The following is a 22171-nucleotide window of genomic DNA, read 5'->3' on the forward strand; positions in this document are numbered from 1 at the left end:
GTGGAGCAGCTTGTGTCCGTCACTCACTCACTCATCCGGGCCTTTTTATATAAAGTTTTTTTTGTTCCCGAATACAAATATTTTTTAAAGTATTTGTTCAAAATAAGTATTTGTAAAAAACACGTTATTTGCCTTTCCGAATACCGTATTCGGGTTCGGCTCCACCCCTAATATATATATATATATATATATATATACACAGCAGCGGGTTCGGGGACCGCCCTCACAGCAGCGGGCTCGGGGACCGCCCTCACAGCAGCGGGCTCGGGGACCGCCCTCACAGCAGCGGGCTCGGGGACCACCCTCACAGCAGCGGGCTCGGGGACCGCCCTCACAGCAGCGGGCTCGGGGACCGCCCTCACAGCAGCGGACTCAGGGACCGCCCTCACAGCAGCGGGCTCGGGGACCGCCCTCACAGCAGCGGGCTCGGGGACAGGGCTCTCAGCCACAGGCTCGGGAACTCCTCTCTCAGCAGTGGGCTCTGGGACTGCATTCACTGGAGAGGGTGCTGGGACTGCTCTCTCAGCAGCAGGCTTGCATTCTGTGGTTACGGCAGGTTTGACAGAAATTTCTAGAGACTTGACAAGACTTGTAAGACATTCAGAGAAGGCCTCTGCAGCAATGACAACAGGCATCTTGGAACTGGCCTCTGTGAATATGACAGGACTGGCAGAGATTGTCTCAAAGGGAATGACATTACTAGTCAACGGCTTAGAAATTGATTTTACTGGACCTGGAGCTGGATAATGGAGAATCGTAGATTGTTCTGCACAGGCCTTTTTCCTCCTCTTTCGGCGGGCTGATACGGTGTGCTGGGCTGCCTCTGTAGTATCTACAGCAAACTCAACCAACCTGGATGCCTGGGAGAAGACGGCGGTTGGTTTGACTGACTCTGGGGTAGCTGTGGTGGACTGGACTTCCCTGTTTCGTCTGGATCTTAGTTTCTTGGTAGAAGCCAGAAGAGGATCATACACTTGACGAGACAGGCGAGGAAGGGCATAGTGATTGTTGAAAGCAGATACAGGTAGACTTGGCATTCCCCACTTACTGCGACTACTAAGATACCTGGATAAACCCCAGAAATCCAGAACCCTTAGAGAATCCATCTCCCATGCAGGCAGGGGGTCATCCAAGCAGGAATTAAAAATGTCCTTGAGAGTAGCGTCATTATAATCAAGCCCCACAGACATGGTCCAAAAGAATTGGGCAAAACCCCCCACCTCAAAGCCATCCTGGCGAAGAGCAGTGAGACCACAATGACGAGCCATTCTCTCCCGGATGTTAGCAGGTGGCAGGACCTTGATGCTCATTCTGCTGAGTCCTGAACTGGCCAGATCGTTCTGTCACGGATGAGGTAGGGTTGAAGGGAGGACTCAAGGATGCAGAGAAATATGAGCTTTATTAAAGTAAAGTAAAACAAAACAGAAACAACCCCGTGGGGGAAAACACTATAGACTAGACTTGGTTGGACAAACATACGACAGGACTCATCAGACAGGCAGGGTAACAACAGCATGCGACGATGTGCGATAACGATCTGGCAAAGGACAGAAAACACAAAACACATAAAGGGAGCAGAGAACAAGAGGAACAGGAGAGCACACTCAGACAAGGGACAGGTGAACACACTCAGCTAAACGAGAATCCAAACAAGGGAGCAGAGAACATGAGGAACAGGTGACAATACTCAGACAAACGAGGACACAACTAGACAAGGGGGTGTGGTACAGGGAAACAAGGAGGCAGGGACAGAGGAGCACATGGCCAACACAAACAAAGACAAAACCACATGTTTAAGCACAACACAAACATAGATGCATGAAACAAAGACAAAGCTGCCAGGGCAGAACCCTGACAGCACTGACAAATTAATGAAATTAGTTAGTTTTGTCCAAATTTCTATACATGCACGTGAGCTTTTGTTTGAACGGAAACTGCAGTCGAGGTTTTATTTAGGCGGAAAACAAGTTTACAAAGTCATCTCATTACAGGTCTAGAAAAAAATATATGCTGTAATCGTTTTGATGGTGATTGATGGTGAAGAACACTTTTATAATCGAAAGAACCTTTTAGCGCTACAAATAACATTTTGTGCAATGGAAAGGGTCCTTGGATGTTAAAGGTTCTTCATGGAACCATATACCCCAACAAAGAACCTTTCAAGAACCTTTATTTTTAAGAGTGCAGGGAGAGCTGTCATTGAACGAGTATGCCCGGGTCGTGGATGAGGGGAGGTTTCTCTTACTGAAAGCCTCCTAAATCGCTACCTTATTGCGGGCCTCAATGATCTTCCCCCTCTGGCTGAACGGGAGAAGCTGGTCCGTCGTCCTTTCCGGGATATGGTGGTCTGTTTGTCGCGGAAAGACCCGCCAAGTGCCACCATGTCGCCATCACCTGGCTTGCTCCCCGTGATCCCGGAGGGTCACGTTCTCGCCGTGGCTATGTTGGGGGACCAGATTCTTTCCACCTCGATTCCCGAGGCGTCATCCGCACCTGTAGGTCTCTGCGGTAAACGAGGGAGACGGATCTCGTGGGAGTCTGCTTCGGAGTCCTCTTCAACTGAGTCTACCCAGTCTGGGACTGTCATCCCAGAGCCTGCTACGGTCCCCGCGGAGATTCTTCAACCGGTCACTAGTCCGACTATGACCTCGGCACCGCGACCGAGGAGGAAGGGAGCCCCTCGTCCTTCGTCTCTGCCTGGTTTAGAGCCCGCTGCAGCAGTGAACGCTGTCCCAGAGCCTGCTGCAGCAGTGAACGTTATTCCTGAATAACGTTATTCCTACAGTTGTGAGCGCTGCAGAGAGGGCCGAGGCCGATTCAGCTGCCGAAGAAGTTTGGCGGTCTGTTTCTGCCCTTCAAGGCATGCCTGTCCTCGTCGCCACTGAAACTTTGTCCGAATACCTAAAGAGCCTTGTCAAGATCCTAGAAGTCCCTGTCAGTTCTGTCATTTTGCCCTGTCCCAATTCCACAGCTGCAGTGAGCGCCGTACCCAAGTCGGAGATGTTGAACGTGGGATCAGATTAATCTTCTGTGAGCTCAGTCCCAGTTTCCCCTCTACGATCTCCTACTACACTCCCTGTCACGAGTCCTGCTTTGCCTCCATCGTTCGCTGTACCCCCTGTTGCTATCCCTGTTGTGGCTCCCACTGTTCCCAAGACCCCGTGTGTTTCCCCAGTCAGCCCTGTCTGCACTCGATCCCGGACTGTTTTCCCTAAAGCCTCCGCTCGTGACTCCGCGAACAAATCACCCCGTGTTCCATGTGCTAAACTTCCTTCCATATACCCAAGAGCCCCAGTCCACCTATCCACTCTGAACATTTCCCCATGAACTCTGTGTTCCCTCCTCCCCCCCTTCCTTGTCTGTTATTTTTGATTTGTCATCCCAACCCTGCTATTGTTTATTCGTGTATGCCTTTATTGTTATTTGTCATGTTTTGTTGGTTCGTGTCCTTAGCACAGTCGGTCTTGTCCCGTGGTTAATGTTTCCTTGGGGAGCATCTGGTAGCCGCTCCTTAAGGAGGGGGTTCTGTCATGATCCTGTCATATAGTCCTTGTGTTTTTATTAGTCTTGAGACAGGATCATGACAGAATGAAAGGCTTGTAATGTCCGCAACACTGCTACTTACTCCCATATTTAATAAAAAGGCAAGGTTTCGACCCTACTGGGTCTTCTTCAGGCAAAAAAGGGGATCATGACAGACCCATGTTTTATGTGCAAACACATGGCCTTTTGTTGGGCCATGTGCTTGTGTTGTCTCGTCATCTAGCCCCACCCTCCTTTTCATCCTCGTTTAGTCAGTATTGCTTCTCCATTATCACCTGTTTCCTTCATTAGTTTGTCTCTATTTAATCCCCTCGTGTTTGCTGTCCTGGGTCGGTTCATTGTCAATCCTTGTCAAAGTTTGTGAGTAACCTGTCAAGAGTTATCGTCTTGTTGAGCTATTTCTTGTATCAGTTATTTGTCTTCTAGTTATCTGTCTTCTAGTTATCTGTCAGTATCATAGTTAGTCACCATTGTCCTGTCTTGTTTTGCCCCCTTGTGGGCTTTGTTTTCCCTTTTTGTATATAATAAACCGTGTGCTGTGACTACTGGCTGCAATATGGTTAATTCCCTTCTTCATCCTTCCAACATCATAACAGGCTACACATTGCAGAACATAACGCAGAATTTAGCAGTCAAAACTGATTCATCGTTGATTCAAACCTTTTTCAGCAGCTGTCAGGGACAAGTAGAGTCACGTGCATGCAGTCTGGATGGTGTAAAAGTTGCATATGTCTGGCTAGGCTAGTGTGCACGTATGACCATGGATAGGAGTCGTCCCATATTCTATTTCAATTCAAGTCCTTCAACTGTGCTCTCCTCTCAGAGTTATATTCACCATCGAGTCATCTCCCACCACATGTGTAGGTGTTTTTAGAGTTGCTCACTATCTCACTCTTTACTGTAGATCAACCCAACCTTTCAAATCCCCTTCCGATATTTATCCTGTTTTCGCATGGGCTGGTTGCAGTCTGTTTTTTCTGTAGCCACTCCGAAGTCTTTTGCATTTTACAACGGGTGAATCTCATCAATGGTGATTGTCGTTTGTACCTTTCTGGATCCGCCATCAAATTGAAAAGTTGAATTATATCAAGTGCTGTGAGAAAAGGTTATACTACATCACCTCCAACATCCAAACACGAAATATAGCCGTGACACCTTCTTTATGTGTACAGATGTGACGTAAGGACGCAAAGAATTTCCTGTGGAAATCCAGTACCACTGAAGTTAAAAACATCATTACAAGCTTACCGTTTTGAATCGAGCTACGGCAAGCAGATACTTTTGAACACTGTCTGGTTATGTGCTTGCTCAAAAATGTATTTTGAATAATTTTTAACCCAAAAAAGCTATGGACTGCAGCTTTAATTAAGTTTTGATTGTTTAGCCTGCCTTGGCTGTATTGCATTCACAAATGTAGCCAGCAAATGGCATATCTCTCTCCGAAGGGAGCTTATATTCTTTCATCAAAACAACTAAATTAAATGGAACAACTAGGAAAATATAATTTATAAAATCATGAGTAGGTATACTTGAAGCCAATGTGATACAGCATACAAACAACGATGGGGGGTTTATATGACTTGTTATAGCTGTCATACTGACCGCAATGCTTGAGGCATAAAATGCTCAATAGACAAAACATGCTGAATATGGAGAAGTAACTGTTACATGGGTTTGGAAGTCTTTTTTTGGGCATGCGTTAATGGTTTAGCCTAATCTGGGCTGTAGCTATTCTATTTTACAGCTGATGTATTTTACAGTGTGCTTGAGGGAACACATTGCAACCTTTTGCTGTTCTTTTGCACAACATATCCAGCACTGGGTGTATGTACTGACTAAGGCATTGTGGGAGTCTCTCATCCCGGTGCCATTACGCCATTTAGAATATTATTAATGGTAATCTACGAGTTACACATGAGGCTCAGTTTAGAGGTTTAAAAATGTAAACAGATTTGTTTCAACATTTTAAAGGGAGCTTCTGCTGGTCAGGCTGTATTGTATTAGATAACATGGTGGATTGTAATTTGTAGATTGTAAATTGCCACATATTGACTCAACAACAAAATACAGCAATACACAACAAATGTGCATTGTATATATTTGTCAGAGTTATGTTCAGTAATGGCCATGTGTTTTGGTTCTGTCTTCCTTATCGGCTAGTTTGACCAAGTTTCTCAGCTTGTTTACACATTATTCCGTTCACCTGTTATCTGACTCATTTTCTCATTGGTTCCTGTGTATTTACTCCATGTTTGGTTCAGTTATTTGTCCTGCATATGTCAATATTAAAGTTTTAAGTTATGTCTATGTTAATATTTAAGTTTCTCTGCCTGTTCCGTGAGTTTTGGATTAAAGACTATTTGTATGTTATTCTCCTGCGTCATGCGCTTAATTCTGAGCAGCCACTCGTGACAATAATGTGCATAAAGCCAGGAACAAATTGCTTCCCTTGTGAAACCACATGATGGAATCATTTGGAGAACTTCTCATTTTTATGAAGAATTTACAACACAGAACCTATGCTTTTGCAAGAACTCTAAATAATGTCAATGGTCTCCAGTAACCCCATAATAAGGGACATGGTTTGAGGCAATGAGGAATATAATAAGAAATATATTCACAAATATAAATTGAAGTTACTTAATTGTGTCTTATGGCTCCAGTGTGTTCCTCCAATGGTTGTAATCTGAGAAACCTTTTTCATTAGGAAAACTCCCCTTATGACAGTTTAAGTGCAGAAACTCTGAGCAGTCACAGTTAATTACACATTAGTTTACAATAAATAAATGACAGCAAGATACTACTTGTTTTCATTTTATTTGCTTATAAACAGAACCCTTACACCTAAACTGATACAGATAGGCCACACTGATGTTAATCACTTAGACATACAGTGAGATAATGATAATATAATGATTTATATTCTTTAGAAACATACATAAATGCACAGATTTAAACTAGTTACACAGTGCCGTTGCTAGCCATGCTAGCAACCGCTCCCAGAGTGGCTCCCACAGCCCCCACGATGGCTTGACCTGCCAAAGGGATTCCTGCAGCACCTAATGACATGAAAAAAATATATGAAAAGAATTTGAGCCTATTTGCCCCTTGAATAAATAAGTTTTATTGTTAAAGTGCAAATATGATAACAAATAAAAAATCCAGATTTTTTGCTCACCAGCAGATTGAAGAACAGCTACCACTCCTCCAGCTGCGACCCCTCCTCCGTTCGCCACGGCAGCAGCTGATATCAAAGTGGAGGCAACTGAACCTGCAGCAATTCCACCTGCGGTGAAACCGGCCGCTGCTAGAACAGCAGGAGCTGCTGCAATTGCTCCAGCTATTAGGAGAAACACAGTAAATTCCATTAAAATAATTGATATATTCCACAAAATCAGGTTTTTTTTAAACTGTCCTTGGAGCACCCCAGCACTACACATTTTCTGTGGCTGCATTGGAAATTGCGTAGGCCTATACTCTCTTGAGCAGGCACATATTTTGAACTAGTAGGCCTTTTTACTTCACAGCTACTAAAACATTACATACTATATAGTATGAATATGTGTAGTATGAATATATTCTGCCATGCACTACATTCACCATGTTGTCATTATACACTTTTGATTTTATATAATGTTGGTTTTGACAAAATAACATAAAACAGCAGATAGAACTATGAAATATAAAGACCTGGGGCACGGTCAAGCTCAAACCGGTGCATAACGATTTGCTACAGTTGTTCAAAAAAATTATTCAAAAAGAACACAAACAATGGCCTTTTCTCAATATTTGCAACTCTTGCGTCATCAGAACAGGGTGTTCAACGCAACACCATTTCCATAAAAAAAAAAAACGTTTTGCAACTTTTTGCATTAGGCCAGTTAAAGACATCACTAGCTTTTAAAATGTGCCTTAAAAAAACATTAGCCAACTGATGTGCATCTTGAGAAGAAGAAGAAAAAAAAAGCTCTGACCTATTTTAGGATAGGCTATGCAAGTTCCTTTCAGTTAAAACAGCTCAAACATGCATTTTAGAGGCTTACGCCGTGAAACCATGCAAAAATATAGGTTATATAATATATTTTTAAGAATTTTACCTGCTGCTGCACCTGTTGCAATAAGTGTTACTAGAGGATAGATAGAAAAAACAAGCAAACTAATTTATTGATAAACATTTAAAATTGTAGTTAGGATATTAAAATATATAGCCTACTTACAGGGATCCATCTTAAGTCGACTCTTGTTAAAACGAACAAACTCAGAATGCTCTTGCTTTACACTGATCTCTTATAGCCTATGTGAGAGCTTGTTTAAATAGCATTCTGGGTGTCTCACTTTTCAAGAAAGGAAATCGAAACTAACATCAGAGACAAAAAGCTCCAGTCCTCCAGACCAGCTGCCATAGATATACATAATAAAGGCTACAAGTCTCGTCCGCGCTGCTGGTCAATGGAGGTCGACGTCCACACCTGGCGGCCATCTTGTCACAGTCAGCTCGCTCACTCGTAACATTGTTTTAATGGTGCATGTATTTTTTAAATAACCATAACTTGCTCAATTTTCTACCAATTTTCAAACGGGTTGGTTTGTTATAAACGTCAGAGATGTAGTTATGACACTGCATACTTATGAATAATTATAATATTATATGTTTCAACATGTTCAAGCATCCAGAATTATAGCCACGTTAACAATAATAACGTCTGTATGAAACCAAACCGTTTATAAATCCGTCAAGATTTCAGCGAGATTTGTGTTCGTGCAGATCACTCACCTTACTTCAGGTACCACAGACAGAGCCCACCAGAAAGCTTGCCTGTGACAAGATGGCCACCGGGTGATGACGTTAGAGACTCCGCCGTAAGACTTCTAGCCTTTATTATGTATTTCTATGCTCGCTGCAGCCTGTAGCGCGATGACGTAAAGAAGGTTGTTGGGAACTGTTTTAATTCATAAGCAAACATTCTCTAACTCACAGCCTACTTTTTCACATTTCTTAATTAAAATTGACGCATTTCTCAAATATCTTTGACAGATCCTTGAAATAGTTTTTTTTTAATGCCATGAACTGATGCATAATGTCTTCGCTGTGTGTGTTTATAGGCTATTGTTCTTTTTTCTTTCTTTTTCTTATTTTGTTTGTGAAACTTTAGCTACACGAAGATTCGACCATTTCATTCATGTAGATGTTCTGTCTTTTATGTCTGTTAATTGTTCGATACATTAAAATTGTAAAAAAACAACAACACTTTAACACGCATGCACAGTAGTATGTTTCGATTACCTCATGAAAGTTTAAACACGCATGCGCGCGGAATGGATACGACATTATAGGCTACGATACACAATTTACATTGTTTTATAAAATCTGTATGACAGAACATCTCTGCAACTTTATTTGACATGATATATTAATGGTTAACTATAAGAGTTAGCAGATTAACATATTAATAAATGTCCTATCTGTAATTGTAAAAGTTTAAATTCCTCCATGAAAGCCATAACATATTTTTATTCCTACTGGCAGCTTCAAAGCTCTCCAAGCGATAAAATGTTTGAAAAACTAGATGCATATTGTATTTTCTCTCCAATGACACTGGCCAAGAAAGGAAACCGAAACAGAGCGGAACAATATACAAACATTGGAGGAAGGCATACTCGATTATTCTGATTAATTATGCTTGCTTTTTGCTCACTGACCGAGTTATATAAGTCAAGATCAAGGTTGCCATGTGAGAGAAGTTTGACCAAAGACAAATTGCGGTAACTTATTGTAACCAAGAACATGGGAGGTAAATGGCTATAAAATTCCCACAAACTGGATCCACAGAAATATACAACAAATGTTTAATTTTCATAAAGCAAGGGAAAATTACAAATTGCATCCCTCATACTTTTAAGTTGAAATAGCATGTGCATAAAATGTATGTATACTGTACTACACAAAGTGCTCACACAAATACATTGTTATCATCATTATAACAGAGGGTCTATTTTAGCATAAGCTCTTGGGTCATCTCCATCTCTTCCTCCTCTTCCTCGTCTTCCTCCTGGTCTCCTCCTGGAGGTGGAGGTGAAGGTGGAGGTGAAGGTGGACTATTGGAATGAGAAAGCATATCTGCAGCTCCACCTACTACAGCACCTGCTGCTCCACCCACAGATGCCACGACTGCAGCCGCACCCGCAGACAGCCCAGCAGCACCTGACCACGGAGAACGTGGAAAGGAGACAATCTTGAAATCACCAAAAGACTGTAACATGTTCTTCAACATTTTTAGAATGACATGGGGGTCAGGAAATGATGGACATATGTTTGGGTAAACTATTCCTTTAAAATGGAATATGCACGTAGTTTGGCCCACATGGCCTATTCCTTTCAATTAAGGTTTGCTACATTTATTCTTATTAAAAAAAACAATTATCTATTTTAATTTCGCAATGTAAAAAAAAAAAGTTGCTGTTTGAAATTAAGTACAATCAACAATCATGTTTAAGTAATTTCAACTTAAATCACATTAAACTGACATTAAAAAATTGGTTGAATCTTGTATAGCCTAACTTATATGAAAAATATATGAAAATTGCTTAACTTATTTTGACAAGTTAAAGCAATGTAAAAACATATCGGCATAACTTATTGATCATATTTTTTAAAGTGCATTTATTATAAAAGATTTATCCTTGTCATTTTTATTTATGTGCCGCCCCGCTAATCTTTAATCAAATCTTCTCTGATGACGCGAGGGCGGGACAACCCGTCCCTCACATGAAATCACATCACAGCAATAGCAAACCACAACCATCCTAAAAACAACATTTTTAGAATGACATGGGGGTCAGGAAATGATGGACATATGTTTGGTAAACTATTCCTTTAAAATGGAATATGCACGTAGTTTGGCTCACATGGCCTATTCCTATCAATTAAGGTTTGTTAGGCTACATTTATTCTTATTAAAAAACAATTATCTATTTTAATTTCGCAGTGACATTTTAGTAGCCTACAATGTAAAAAAAAAAAAAAGTTACTGTTTGAAATTAAGTACAATCAACAATCATGTTTAAGTAATTTCAACTTAAATCACATTAAACTGACATTAAACAAATTGGTTGAATCTTGTATAACTTATTTTGACAAGGTAAAACAATGTAAAAACATATCGGCATAACTTATTGATCATATTTTTTAAAGTGCATTTATTATAAATGATTTATCCTTGTCATTTTTATTTATGTGCCGCCCCGCTAATCTTTAATCAAATCTTCTCCGATGACGCGAGGGCGGGACAACCCGTCTCTCACATGACATCCCACAACACCCAACATTTTTTCTTGTTCAAAAATCCGTTTCATCTGGATATACGTCACAATATAAAAGAAAAGACTATCACACAACTTCCTTTAAACTTTTAATTTAAAAAATACCTGCTGACTGAAGCAGCGCGACCAAACTCCCCGCAGCCACTCCCCCCCCGCTGGCGACGGCTGCTGATGACATCATGCTGGCAGCCAGAGAGCCCGCTGCTATACCAGCAGAGGTGAAGCCAGCCATGGTGAGCGCCACCGGAGCCAACACAACTGTACCAACTAATGGACATAAACAGCACTAACTATCTTCTGTAGGCTACAACTGATATGCGTTCATTTGAAGAAACAACCCTCAGAACAACTTTACCTGCCCCAGTTGCGACGCCAAGTATGGTGAAGAGTCCTGAAAAAGAATAAATCTGATGAAATCACTGCAGAATTTATTTATAACGAAGTCTGTAGACCTACATGCCCTAAATTATATTGCAATTCTTAAATGTTCATATCTACTACCTACTACCTGACAAATAGGCCTAATGAATTTGAATAATATTAGATAGGCTACTAAATGTCTGCAGCAACTTTTTGCTGATATCAAACAAAACGGAGGAAGAATGTCTGTCAGTAATTTTGTAACACAATCCTTAGGGGGAAATCTTATTTTAACAGTTCTTACTTGCTTAAAACGGATAGTTCAGGTTCTTGATTGATTCTTTCTTTAACAACATGCATGCACATGAAATATGGAGTTTCCTTTGTGTCTTTTTTATTTAATCAAACATAGGCCTATTGAGTCTAAGAGTAAAACTAATTATTTTGTCATTAAAAAATTCAAAGATTGCAAAAAAGTCTTCTTAAGGCTCGAAAATAAAGAAGTTGATACAATTATTTGCAGTGCATGTAAATCTTTGAAAACCTTTATTTGTCTTTGTTCATTTCGAACTCTTCATCACAAACGGACAAATTTTGCTCTCTTTTCTGCTGTCTTTTTTGCGGGTCTAAATTTTTTGCTTGCGAGTTGAAAAGTCTTGCATGCAAATTTTTTTTTTTTACACTTGAACATTAACATCCATAATTGGCCTGGTACAACAAATGAGATGTCTTCTCAGACAACAGACAAGCATATTAACATAAGATAGAAAATACAAATAAATAAGGTAAAAAAAAGAAGAAAAAAGACTAGGGGTTTTCAGAAAGTTTCACATCCTCTATCAAAAGTGGATAAGATTAAAGCATTATTTTTCTTCATTAATTTTAGCGATAAGAAGAAATGACACAGTTCTTTATGAAAAACATAAAATTTGAAGTGTTTTCAGGAATCTATTCTCGTGTAAAAAGAATTTCCCAAGAATAATGAATGTGTTAACTGCCAAGTCATGCGTTTCATCTTTCATAAACATACCAAAAATGATATTCTCCTTTGTTAATATAGGCAAATCTTCACATTTATGAAATAGCCAGTAATGCAAATACTCCCAAAAGGTATAAGCTAATTTACAATCATAAAACAGATGCTCTGTTGTTTCAATCTGATCAACACAGTTGACATCAAGACCGACATCTTACAAATTCTCTAGATGGATACACTCCATTAAGAATTTTAAAATGCAAATTGGAAATGTAAGATATTTTGTTCTTAAAATCTTAACTTCAGTAGGCTACTGGAAACATATTGAACATTTTTATTTTTATTTGAAGAATAAGGATATAATAATTCACAAAGGCTTTCCGAATTGTAATATTGTAATGAATGTGATTAAGAGAAACTCCATTCACCAAAAGCTTAGAAAGACAGGGGTTACATTACTTTGAGATACGTTGAAAGACATCTGGATTATAGATTGTGGTATTGCTTTGATAATGTTATCATGCTGTTTTCTGTCAAATAAATTACATTTTAAACAGAAAGTCTCAAAAGACATAATGACTCCGGTAGAATTTAAAAGTTTTGCTTGCGAATAAAGCGGTGTCTCAGTGGGCGGTCTCTTGGATGGAAGGCCCTATGAAGATATTAGGCTATTTGGTGCAAAACCTGGAGCACTTGTGACAGTGGAATTTGTAGTTTTAAAGAATAGCCTCACATGTGTATCAGTAAATTTTAAGTCACAGAGAGAAATGTTTTAAGAGTTGCAACTTGCAAACTTATAGATTTTTTTCTCTTCCACAAACACAACACAACAGTTGCACCTTCTCAAATTCTCCATTGCAGGTGCACAAATCCTATTCTACAAATCACAAATTTAGAAACTCGTACGCTCACATTTTTGCTACAGTTGCTGCAGTGAATATGGTGCAAAACGCATTTACACCTGTACGTTCACACCGCCGCCGGCGAGAGCGGCAAAAGTCGCTCTCGCCGCCCTGCCATCGACGCCGTGAGATTCGGGGACTCTCTGACGTATATTTTAGAATGCGTGATTTTTTTTAAACTTTATTTAAAGGAGCCGCAAAGCAAATAAGAACTGAACATAAATCAGTATCCTATTTTGTGCATTCTGGCCACACGTAGGTTATAAATTAACCTATTAAAATATTTTAAATGTGAAAGTAACAAAACACCAACAATTTCAGACACCTTTTACATTCGTCGTTCTTTTTATTAATGTCCCTGTATGTAAACAGGGACACGTCGTACAATAACGGGAAACCCGCAACAGAAATGATTAACTTTTCCTCCATTTGGCTTAGGAACTAATGTGGTCGGAACCAAAGTTTACAGGATTGTGTTCTCTGGTATCCTCTCGGGCGGAGGACTTCTACATTCCGATTGGTTGCCGCTGGTTGCCGCCGAACCGCGTCATAGCTTATTACCATAAAGTTGACTTGATTTCAACTCTTCTCGCCGCTCTCGCCGTCCAAGACGCGCCGCGCCGCTCTCGCCGGAGCTCGCCGCCGGCTCTCATTGAAAATGAATGGCTTCCGGCCACTTTGACGCTCTCGCCGCGTGCGGTGTGAAGTAACTGTGAATACTGTCTAGGATTCACACACCCGCTAGCCTGGGTTTCCCCAGACTGCCTTTGCTCAGCGCGATTTTATTCTCGCTGAAAGGCAGTCTGGAAACCATGGACCTGATTTTCGCCTCGTTTAGGGAACCAATCACAGAACGGGGAGGGAGCAGCAAGACGATGACGACATCTTTGCGACACAACTAAGCAGTTTGTTTATATCTATGTAGTCAACATGGCAGCAGACGCGAAGCTACCTTTTGATGCAGCCTTAGATATTGTTCTAAGTAGTTTAGATCGCAATTTTATTTAGAAAAAAGAGCAGCGTTTGGCGTTAAACCATTTCTCTACATACGTCATCTGGTATAATGGAAACGATTGGCTATGCGCATTTGATAGACATTCTTAGCACCCAATAAACGGCGCCGGCGCATTCGTAAACCACGCCTCAAATACGAGAAAATGAACATGTGGTTCCCAGACCCAAGTCTCAACGAGAATTGGGTCTGGCGTTAGCCAGGCTACACACCCGCATCAACAAATGTGAAGTCACGGAGAAATTTTGCACATCCGCAAATCAGTAGGCCTATGTGAATTCATCCAATGAGAGTTGCACAACTTGTAGAAACAATTTTCTCACAAATGTTTTGGATATTTTTCTAGGACAAACACAAGTATGCCTATGTAACTACAACTGCTTGAATCTGCTGCGACGAGTCTCAAACACCGTTTTCGCTTTCAAGTGACTAGTTTCGCGCGCTCTCCCTTTTGCACTGTGAAATGTGCCAAGTACGGAGCGCTTCCCACATTAATATTCATGAGTTTCCCGGGGATGCGCGTGTCAGACTGCTAATTTTAGTTCACGCTCCTCGTTTCTTAGCAGGTTTAATGGATTATTTCAAAAAAGGTAAATATCGTTTCTGCGGAAAATTAAACTACGTTTGTTTATCGTTTTGTAGAGTTTATAATATTTTTTTATTAGTTTTCACGTTTTGTGCATTCGTTCGTCAATGACTGAATGATTCGTGTAAGCGTAAATAAAAGTAGGCTACTGCAAACTTCAACTCGTTCATTTCGTTGTTATTTTTGCAATGGTTTAACACTGTCTATTGTTATCATTTGTTGAATGTCACTGCATTCTCCATGTTTTCTGGTTGTGAGTCTGCGGTTGTAAAAGTCATAGGCTAGTGCTGAAAAATGTTGCTGAAATTTCATTGATTTTTCATAATCCTATTTCCAAGAAAAATATTTATAAAAAACAAATGTTTGCGCTACTTACCGCGCTTCATGATTTAGACGATAGTAGCACAGGAGTTTGTAACTTCAACCTGGTACCACTGCAGACGGAATGACGTAAGTAAACTGAAACTGCTTGCTTGGAAATCACGTTCAGATCCGTTGTTCCCTTTAGCGCGCATGCGCATCCTCAAGGCGCCGAACGAAATACATGACCTCATATTTCGGATCGTGTGCTTCTTCATCGCGTCAGTTTAGTGTTATTATTTCTCTCCATCATCACAATAAGTTTCACGTTGTTTTTTAGATAATATAATTTGCAATTACATACATGCTTTAAAGTATGGAATTGAATGTTTTCAAATGTTTTGCTCAATCAGATTCGTTAGCCATATGTAGCCTGAATGCTAAGTCTAGCTTTCGCTCTGTTGTCTGTCCTTAGTTTACAAAGCAGCCAATGTGTCATATATGTGTCAACGGATATATATTCCGATTAGAACTGTACATTTCTAGTTCTGTAGGGGCATCTTCTTCGGATGGTCGTTTATATTTTAGTTTATTATTATTTTTACTGTGTGTGTTTCGTTTTTGTCATACAACCTTACGTTTTGTTGCAGATATAAATAAACTTTATTTCACTGCAAAATAAGTTGTCTGTAAAGTTATTTTAGGCTACTTATCTCAGTTACGCATTTGACTCCAGAGAAGCTTGTTAGTTTCATTCAGAAAATGAATGAAGTTAACTTTTAGACTTAGAAGTTAGTTTCCTTCAGAAAGTCTGAGAAGAGTGTCTTTTTGTCTTGTAAACCCATTTTTTTAGACTGTGTTTATTTGGATGTCTTGTTATAGTTGTAAAATGTGTTATGATGTCTTTAAAATCTAATAAAATAAATAAATCACGTGCAGAATCCTTCCAGATATGAGCGATTTTATGGTAGATAAATTCATAGACAGTAGGCTATAAGAGGATACATTTCGCCACAGAAAAAAATACATGCTTTTGCAAATCATAATATCGAAATTCTAATTAAACAAGTCATAAATATGAAATAAGAAAAAAAAAACCTAAATGATTTAAAAAGCCATAGTTGTGACATGAATAGTCTGAATTATCGAAATTATCACGTGAAAGTCATAATTATGATATAAAATTCGTATTTATGATTTAAAGTAGATTAAATGCCCATTAATAGACTGAGACACATTTACCCAACAAATTAAAAGCCATCAACTGTTTTTTATGGTAGTGTGATCTGGCCTTAAATATGACTTTCAGAACACCTGCACTATACTTTTAGCAAAGACATAGACAAACCATTTTTGGTGAAAAGAACCTCTTAGTGAAAAGTTCTTAAAAGAGCCATTATTCTTAGTTTTAAGAACATTTTTAATAATCCGAAGAACCTTTTGTGAAACAGTTCTTTGGAAGGTTCTTCATGGAACCACAGATGCCAGTAAAGAACTATTTGTTTGTACAAATACCCTTCTGGCCAACTTCAAAACTTTGCATTGCGACTTCATTTCTCCATGATTAATATCATGTTTTTGCTACATTATTCCTAAATCACTTTGGGTAATAAAATAATTTTCAAAACGCTAAAAATCAAGCAAAAAATAAAGATTTTTTTCCACATTGATGTATAGGGACAGAAATTTAAAGGTGTATTGTGTAATATTTAGGAAGATCTGTTGACAGAAATGCAATATATACATAACTATGTTTTCATTTGGTGTATAAAGAGTAAAGACCTTACACAATTAACCGTTATGATTTTATTACCTTAGAATTAACCATTTCTATCTACATATACCACGGGTCCCCTTACATTGAAATAGCCATTTTGCGCCGACATGTGTGTACAGTAGCCCTGAACGGACAAACTCGTTTTGTCACTATGATTTTCTTCGTGCAAAGAAGCAAGCTAAAGTCAGCAAATAATTTTTTATTTGAAATACTACATTAATATAGCCTGGGAAAACCCAGACCACTCTCAGTTGTAACTGAGTAAGGGTCTGGCAAAGCTCCATAGACAATTCATTTCCACAGGGGCGTCACCAACGGACGTCGGATAGATCTAAAACCAATCAGAGCGATGAATGACATGACGTATGCAGAGCGATGGAGAAACATCTCGAGACTCTCAGCAATTCTCTGTGTTAACGAAAATGACCATTTTAAATCGCTTGAAACAGACGCGATAGCTGATTCGAACGAGTGATGTTGTGATGTTCCACGGCGGCATCCATCTTTGTAATGTACAATATCTGCGTCAGTCACCGTCTCTGCTCTGTCGTCATCGTGTAAAGCCCGCCCCAACGTTTCTGATTGGTGCCGCGATTTCGACGGATTGGAAATGGGTTTCAATGGGCTCTTTGCCAGACCCACTTGCAGAGCAAATCTAAATTTGCCGGAAGTGGTCTGGGTTTTCCCAGGCTAACATTAATACATTCTATGAGAAACAATACAGAATATTGTTAATTCTGAACTCGATGACAGGATATAAAAGTGCTTTTACTTAAGTAAATTTAAACAGACCATCTTCAAGCATAGAGCTGTAGAATTACTTTGTAATTTTCATTTTAAGACGTGACATGAAAAATCACACATTTGTCAAGATCTCCAAGTTTTCATGCGCTTACATTTCAAAAAGTAATAAAATTACAATTACACACAATTACATATACACACAGAGGCTGCTTTTTTTTAGCTGCTCCACAAGGTGCTCAATTTAGCTGATATTTTTAACATAATTGCAAAGCTGCAATGACTATTGCTGCTTCCCAATTCAGAGGCTGCATCCTTCGAAGGCCAAATGTGGTAGAGTGATGGAAAACAGAGTGATGGATCTAAAAGACATAGCTCCAGTTTCTAGGCGACAAAAACAGTCCTCCATAGGTTAGACCGCCCCATTTAACCATTCAGACCATCTCGGCCTTCGAAGGATGCAGCCTTTGAATTGGGACACAGCTTTTTTTTTAAATGTTTGTGATCAGAAGCTCGATGGACATTTCTTATCTCCTCATCCTCTTCAGCCAACCAACAGCTCCTCCAAACAGACCCCCTGCAGCGCCACCCACAGACGCCACACCGGCTGTTGCAGATGCAGACAGCCCCGCAGCACCTGAGAGAGAGAAAACACCTTATGACATCAATAACGAAAGCCTTGGTGCACAATGACGCATAAAACAGGTGTAGTAGCTTCCAATCTTGTAATTAATACAAAAACATCCCATGTATATTAATCAGGTAGCCTACTATTATTCCATAAAATTTCAGTTTAGTTAATCATTCATTTTCAATACAGGTTTGTTAAATTGGTTTTCTCTTAAGGCATTTATAGTACACTTAAAACACCAGAAAACAACTCCCTTTGAAATTTTAGTAAAAAATTAAATACCAGCAGACTGGAGCAGTGCGACCAAACTCCCCGCAGCCACTCCTCCCCCGCTGCCTGCGGCTGCCGATGACATCATGCCAGCTCCCACAGAACCGGCCGCGATCCCGGCGCCGGTGAACCCAGCCATGTAGAGCGCAAACGGGGTCAAAGCAACGGCACCAGCTAATCACCGTGAAAATAAATAGAGAGAAAAAAGCATTTATCATTTAAATTATTGTTCACACATGTATTTTCTAGATGAACCCTGCTGATTTAGTTTATAGAATGCTACTTACCAGCCCCAGCTGTTACCGCAACGACGGTGGCAACTAAACATTTAAATATAAAGGATTTAAAAACAAACGACGAAACACAGAGGTAAATTTTTTTTGTGTCGTTTATGAATACGTATTACTCACCGTTCGGAAACTGCATGCTTTCGAAAAGTTTATTTTACTTTAAACTACACCGTGTCAACCTTCTGTCTGTGCTGAAAACCAATAATATCTGTCTGCAGAGCCGCAGTTTCACCCCAGCAGTTTCACTCATAGACAGTAAAAAAATAGGTTCTTCTTCTTCTTCTTCTTCTTTTCCTTTTTATGGCGGTTGGCAAACAACTTTTAAGTGTGCATTACCGCCACCTTCTGATATGGAGTGTGGATCACAATAGCATTTACTCACTACTCTTTAAATATACAAATAAATACATAAATAAAACCAATAAATACCTACATAAATATCTAATAACATTATTAATATTAAAACATTATCACTCACATCATTATTATATACAACTTTCAAAAACACCTAAACTCATATCCTTCTAATAAGCCCTGTATTATTCAAAAACACAAATATTGCTCTATACCCTACACTCCCTGAATTCATTTGTAATATTTCCTTCATTTCAAATCTAATTTTTTCTTTACTTAACCAGTCTTTCAGCCTCATCCTTTCCTCCTTATACCTATGACAATCAATAATTACATGTTCTACTGTTTCATTAATATTACAGACCTCACACATCCCAGTTTCATGTTTCCCTATTATTTTTAGCGTACTACTTAATCCAGTATGCCCAAATCTCATTCTTGAAATAATGTCCTCTTCCCTTTTATTCCTATTACTTTCTCTCATGTCTCCTACCCTCTTTTGGATGCTGTAATACATTCTCGCTTTTGTTTCCATATTCCACTCCTCTTGCCACTTCTTTCTCATTTCTGCTTTGATTATACTTTTAACTTCCGCCTTACTATATCTTACTACCATATCTATCTCTAAAAAATAGGTTTCACTCATAGACTGTAAAAAAATAGGTTTCACTACAGCAGTTTTAACAGCGCATGCGCAGTGTCACCACAACAGTTTTACCCGCGCATGCGCATTTCAATACAACAAATTGTATGTTTGTATTGCAAATGTAATGTGATTTGCAACTGCAATCGCTCATTACTTGGACTGGGCAAATGTCCATTGTCCGTTTATGTGTAAACTGCTTGCCATTTACTGTTATTGTGAAGCGTCCTTGAGCTTGGGAAAGAATTACATGTTTTTTTGTTTTTTTTTTGGAAAGAATTACATGTGGGAAAGAATGTGACAGCGCATGCGCGGGTATAAGTTTAATTTACTTATACCCGCGCATGCGCTGTCACATTGTTCTGTCCTAAAACAATCTAATGGTTATTGTTACCAATTTGGTTTATTAGTTATGTTTTGCTCCTACTGTTGCTCGCAGGCCTTCAGGATCCTTTACCGAAATAAAACAATGCTTGTGTCATGAACACTTTAATCTTTTACGTTTTTTCCTCCAAAAACGAACAGCCTGGTTGTAGCTACTACACACTTAATTGTTCAATGCCTGGTATAACATACAAACTTCCGAATAGACATTCAAAGGCAAACTATTAGTCTTAAATCAATATAAATATAAGTCAAATAATTCTTAAAAGTTAATTAAATATGCCTGGGGTTAATGTGTAAACTTGAACACAGATGAAACAAATGACTTGAACAAACTAGTTAGCCTACAATAATTTCAAATATTTTATTAATTTGGGAGACATTACCAAGAATACAATTTAATAATTAAATAATATAATTAAAATAAAAAAATAATTAAAACCAAAACGCGCGGGTAAAACTGATGTAGTGAAACTGCGCATGCGCGGTGTAAAACTGCTGGGGTGAAACTGCTGCTCTGCGGCTCTGCAGTCAGACCCTTCTCCTGAAAACAGCAGAATGTTTACTTTTCACACACACTTTGAAGACCCCACGTCACGCACCAATGACGTACAAACCGGAACACAAATAAATAAATGCAGGCTTCTTCCTCTTCTTCTTCTTGGTGTTTTATGGCAGTTGGCATCCAAAAAGTTGCATTACTGCCTCTTGCTGTCTATCAGCTTGTACTTCTACGAGGGCTTGATTTCTTTAGCAAGCAATGTGATTTTGAGGTGACCAAAATTCCTGTTAAATTATCAAACTTCCACAAACAAATTCTCCAATATTGGAAAATGATACTCACCCATACCTTTTCTCCACTCCACCTTATGGTACAATAAGGTCATCATGATCAATAGGAAATCATTGTATGATTGGCATGAAAAGGGCATTGTGTTTGTGAATGATATTATAGATAATAATGGTAACTTCTTGGAATATAAAGCTTTCTTACAAATATAAGTTAAACTGTACATGTAGAGAATACAATAATATATGTAAGCAATACCTGTACCATTATTACAGTTAATTCAAAGCACATTGTTATATACAAGAATAAGACTGACTTTAAAATAATTTATAAGATATATCCGGTCGCTTTTAAAGTAAAATGGCTCAGGAATTGCTTACTTAAATCAGACTTCTTCATTTTTTTTTTTAAAGGTTGGAGGTTTGCGTTTTTTTGTTATTGTGCGATTATTAGCAACTGCCCGTGGCATTATCCAACTTCTATCCACAAGCTCTTAAGGCCTGGAAGTTATGTTGTGTACATAACTTTTCCCCACATAAAGCAATCTAATATATTTTAAAATAATGCTTATATTACAGTTAACCGGAAATATCTTTATTTACAGAGTTGGATGGATAAATTAATTTACTTTTAGATCAGCTCAGTTTCATTTTTATGACAATTTTATGAATAAATGGTAATTTACTATTAAATGTAGAGAATATCATTCTGTGATAAAAAGCCATTCCCACAGGTCTATTGGTGTTAATTAAAAGCATTTTTTCTGGTTATAATTGTGAAATAACATCCAAAGATGTTATTATAATACATATTTTGAATCAAAATATGCTTCTGGTAATTGTATGATGAACCTCATGATCTTATTTGGTAAATTTCATATTCACAAAAGTAAAATGCATACTTCTAACTAAACCTTGTCTGAAGGTCTTTGGCTGATTTTCATTTGAGTCTCTCCAATGTATTGATAACAACATTTATTGAGATACAATCATATTCGCTAAAGAGTTGAAGCTTCTTGAAATGTGAAATTTATCTGCTGTCAACTTTCTATAAGTAATAATCAATTATTTATTTGTTTATTTTATTTATTTGTATTTAAATCAATATTATTGTATATTTGCCTAATATTTTCTTCTTTCTTTTCTTTTTCTTTATGTATTGTAAACCCAATCTTTTTAGTAACCATCTTTTTGGGATGTCATGTTACAGTTGTACAAATTTGTAAAAAAAAAAAAAAAAAAGAAAGAAAGAAAAAAAAAAGCCTTCTCCTTCTTCTTGTAGGAATTCCGTTG

At 38.7% G+C, this 22171-nt stretch overlaps 2 protein-coding genes across 3 annotated transcripts; both read right to left on the minus strand.

The window, feature by feature from the left end:
• Positions 1-6341: 6341 nt before the first annotated feature.
• LOC307010581 (uncharacterized protein) lies at positions 6342-15142 on the minus strand. Its single transcript, XM_079635369.1, has 8 exons — positions 15076-15142; positions 11219-11254; positions 10969-11130; positions 9535-9745; positions 7761-7822; positions 7641-7670; positions 6722-6883; positions 6342-6602 (listed from the first exon to the last, which is right to left on the minus strand). The coding sequence occupies exons 1-8, from the start codon at positions 15083-15085 to the stop codon at positions 6505-6507; spliced, it is 771 nt and encodes a 256-aa protein (XP_079491495.1). The 5' UTR covers positions 15086-15142; the 3' UTR covers positions 6342-6504.
• An 808-nt stretch (positions 15143-15950) lies between these two features.
• On the minus strand, positions 15951-19067 carry ifi27.7 (interferon alpha inducible protein 27.7). Of its 2 annotated transcripts, XR_013800169.1 has the most exons (5): positions 18829-19067; positions 18706-18738; positions 18431-18592; positions 17480-18154; positions 15951-17002 (listed from the first exon to the last, which is right to left on the minus strand). XR_013800169.1 is itself a non-coding variant. In XM_079634851.1 (4 exons), the coding sequence occupies exons 1-4, from the start codon at positions 18842-18844 to the stop codon at positions 18045-18047; spliced, it is 321 nt and encodes a 106-aa protein (XP_079490977.1). In that variant the 5' UTR covers positions 18845-19067; the 3' UTR covers positions 15951-18044. The 2 variants fall into 2 exon arrangements, 1 of the variants encoding a protein (XP_079490977.1); XM_079634851.1 differs by having other exon boundaries at positions 15951-18154.
• Between the last annotated feature and the right edge of the window lie 3104 nt (positions 19068-22171).

This window comes from Phoxinus phoxinus, assembly GCF_949152265.1.
Source record: "Phoxinus phoxinus genome assembly, chromosome: 14".
Lineage (NCBI taxonomy): Eukaryota > Metazoa > Chordata > Actinopteri > Cypriniformes > Leuciscidae > Phoxinus > Phoxinus phoxinus.

What these genes read in the sequence shown, in the direction of transcription:
- LOC307010581 (XM_079635369.1), bottom strand. An exon ending in TGGCGTCGCAACTGGGGCAG is followed by an intron (nt 11,131 to 11,218) that starts GTAAAGTTGTTC and finishes TATGTCCATTAG; the next exon opens with TTGGTACAGTTGTGTTGGCT. An exon ending in TCGACTTAAGATGGATCCCT is followed by an intron (nt 7,671 to 7,760) that starts GTAAGTAGGCTA and finishes TCTATCCTCTAG; the next exon opens with TAACACTTATTGCAACAGGT.
- ifi27.7 (XM_079634851.1), bottom strand. An exon ending in TGCGGTAACAGCTGGGGCTG is followed by an intron (nt 18,593 to 18,705) that starts GTAAGTAGCATT and finishes CACGGTGATTAG; the next exon opens with CTGGTGCCGTTGCTTTGACC. An exon ending in CGCACTGCTCCAGTCTGCTG is followed by an intron (nt 18,155 to 18,430) that starts GTATTTAATTTT and finishes TCTCTCTCTCAG; the next exon opens with GTGCTGCGGGGCTGTCTGCA.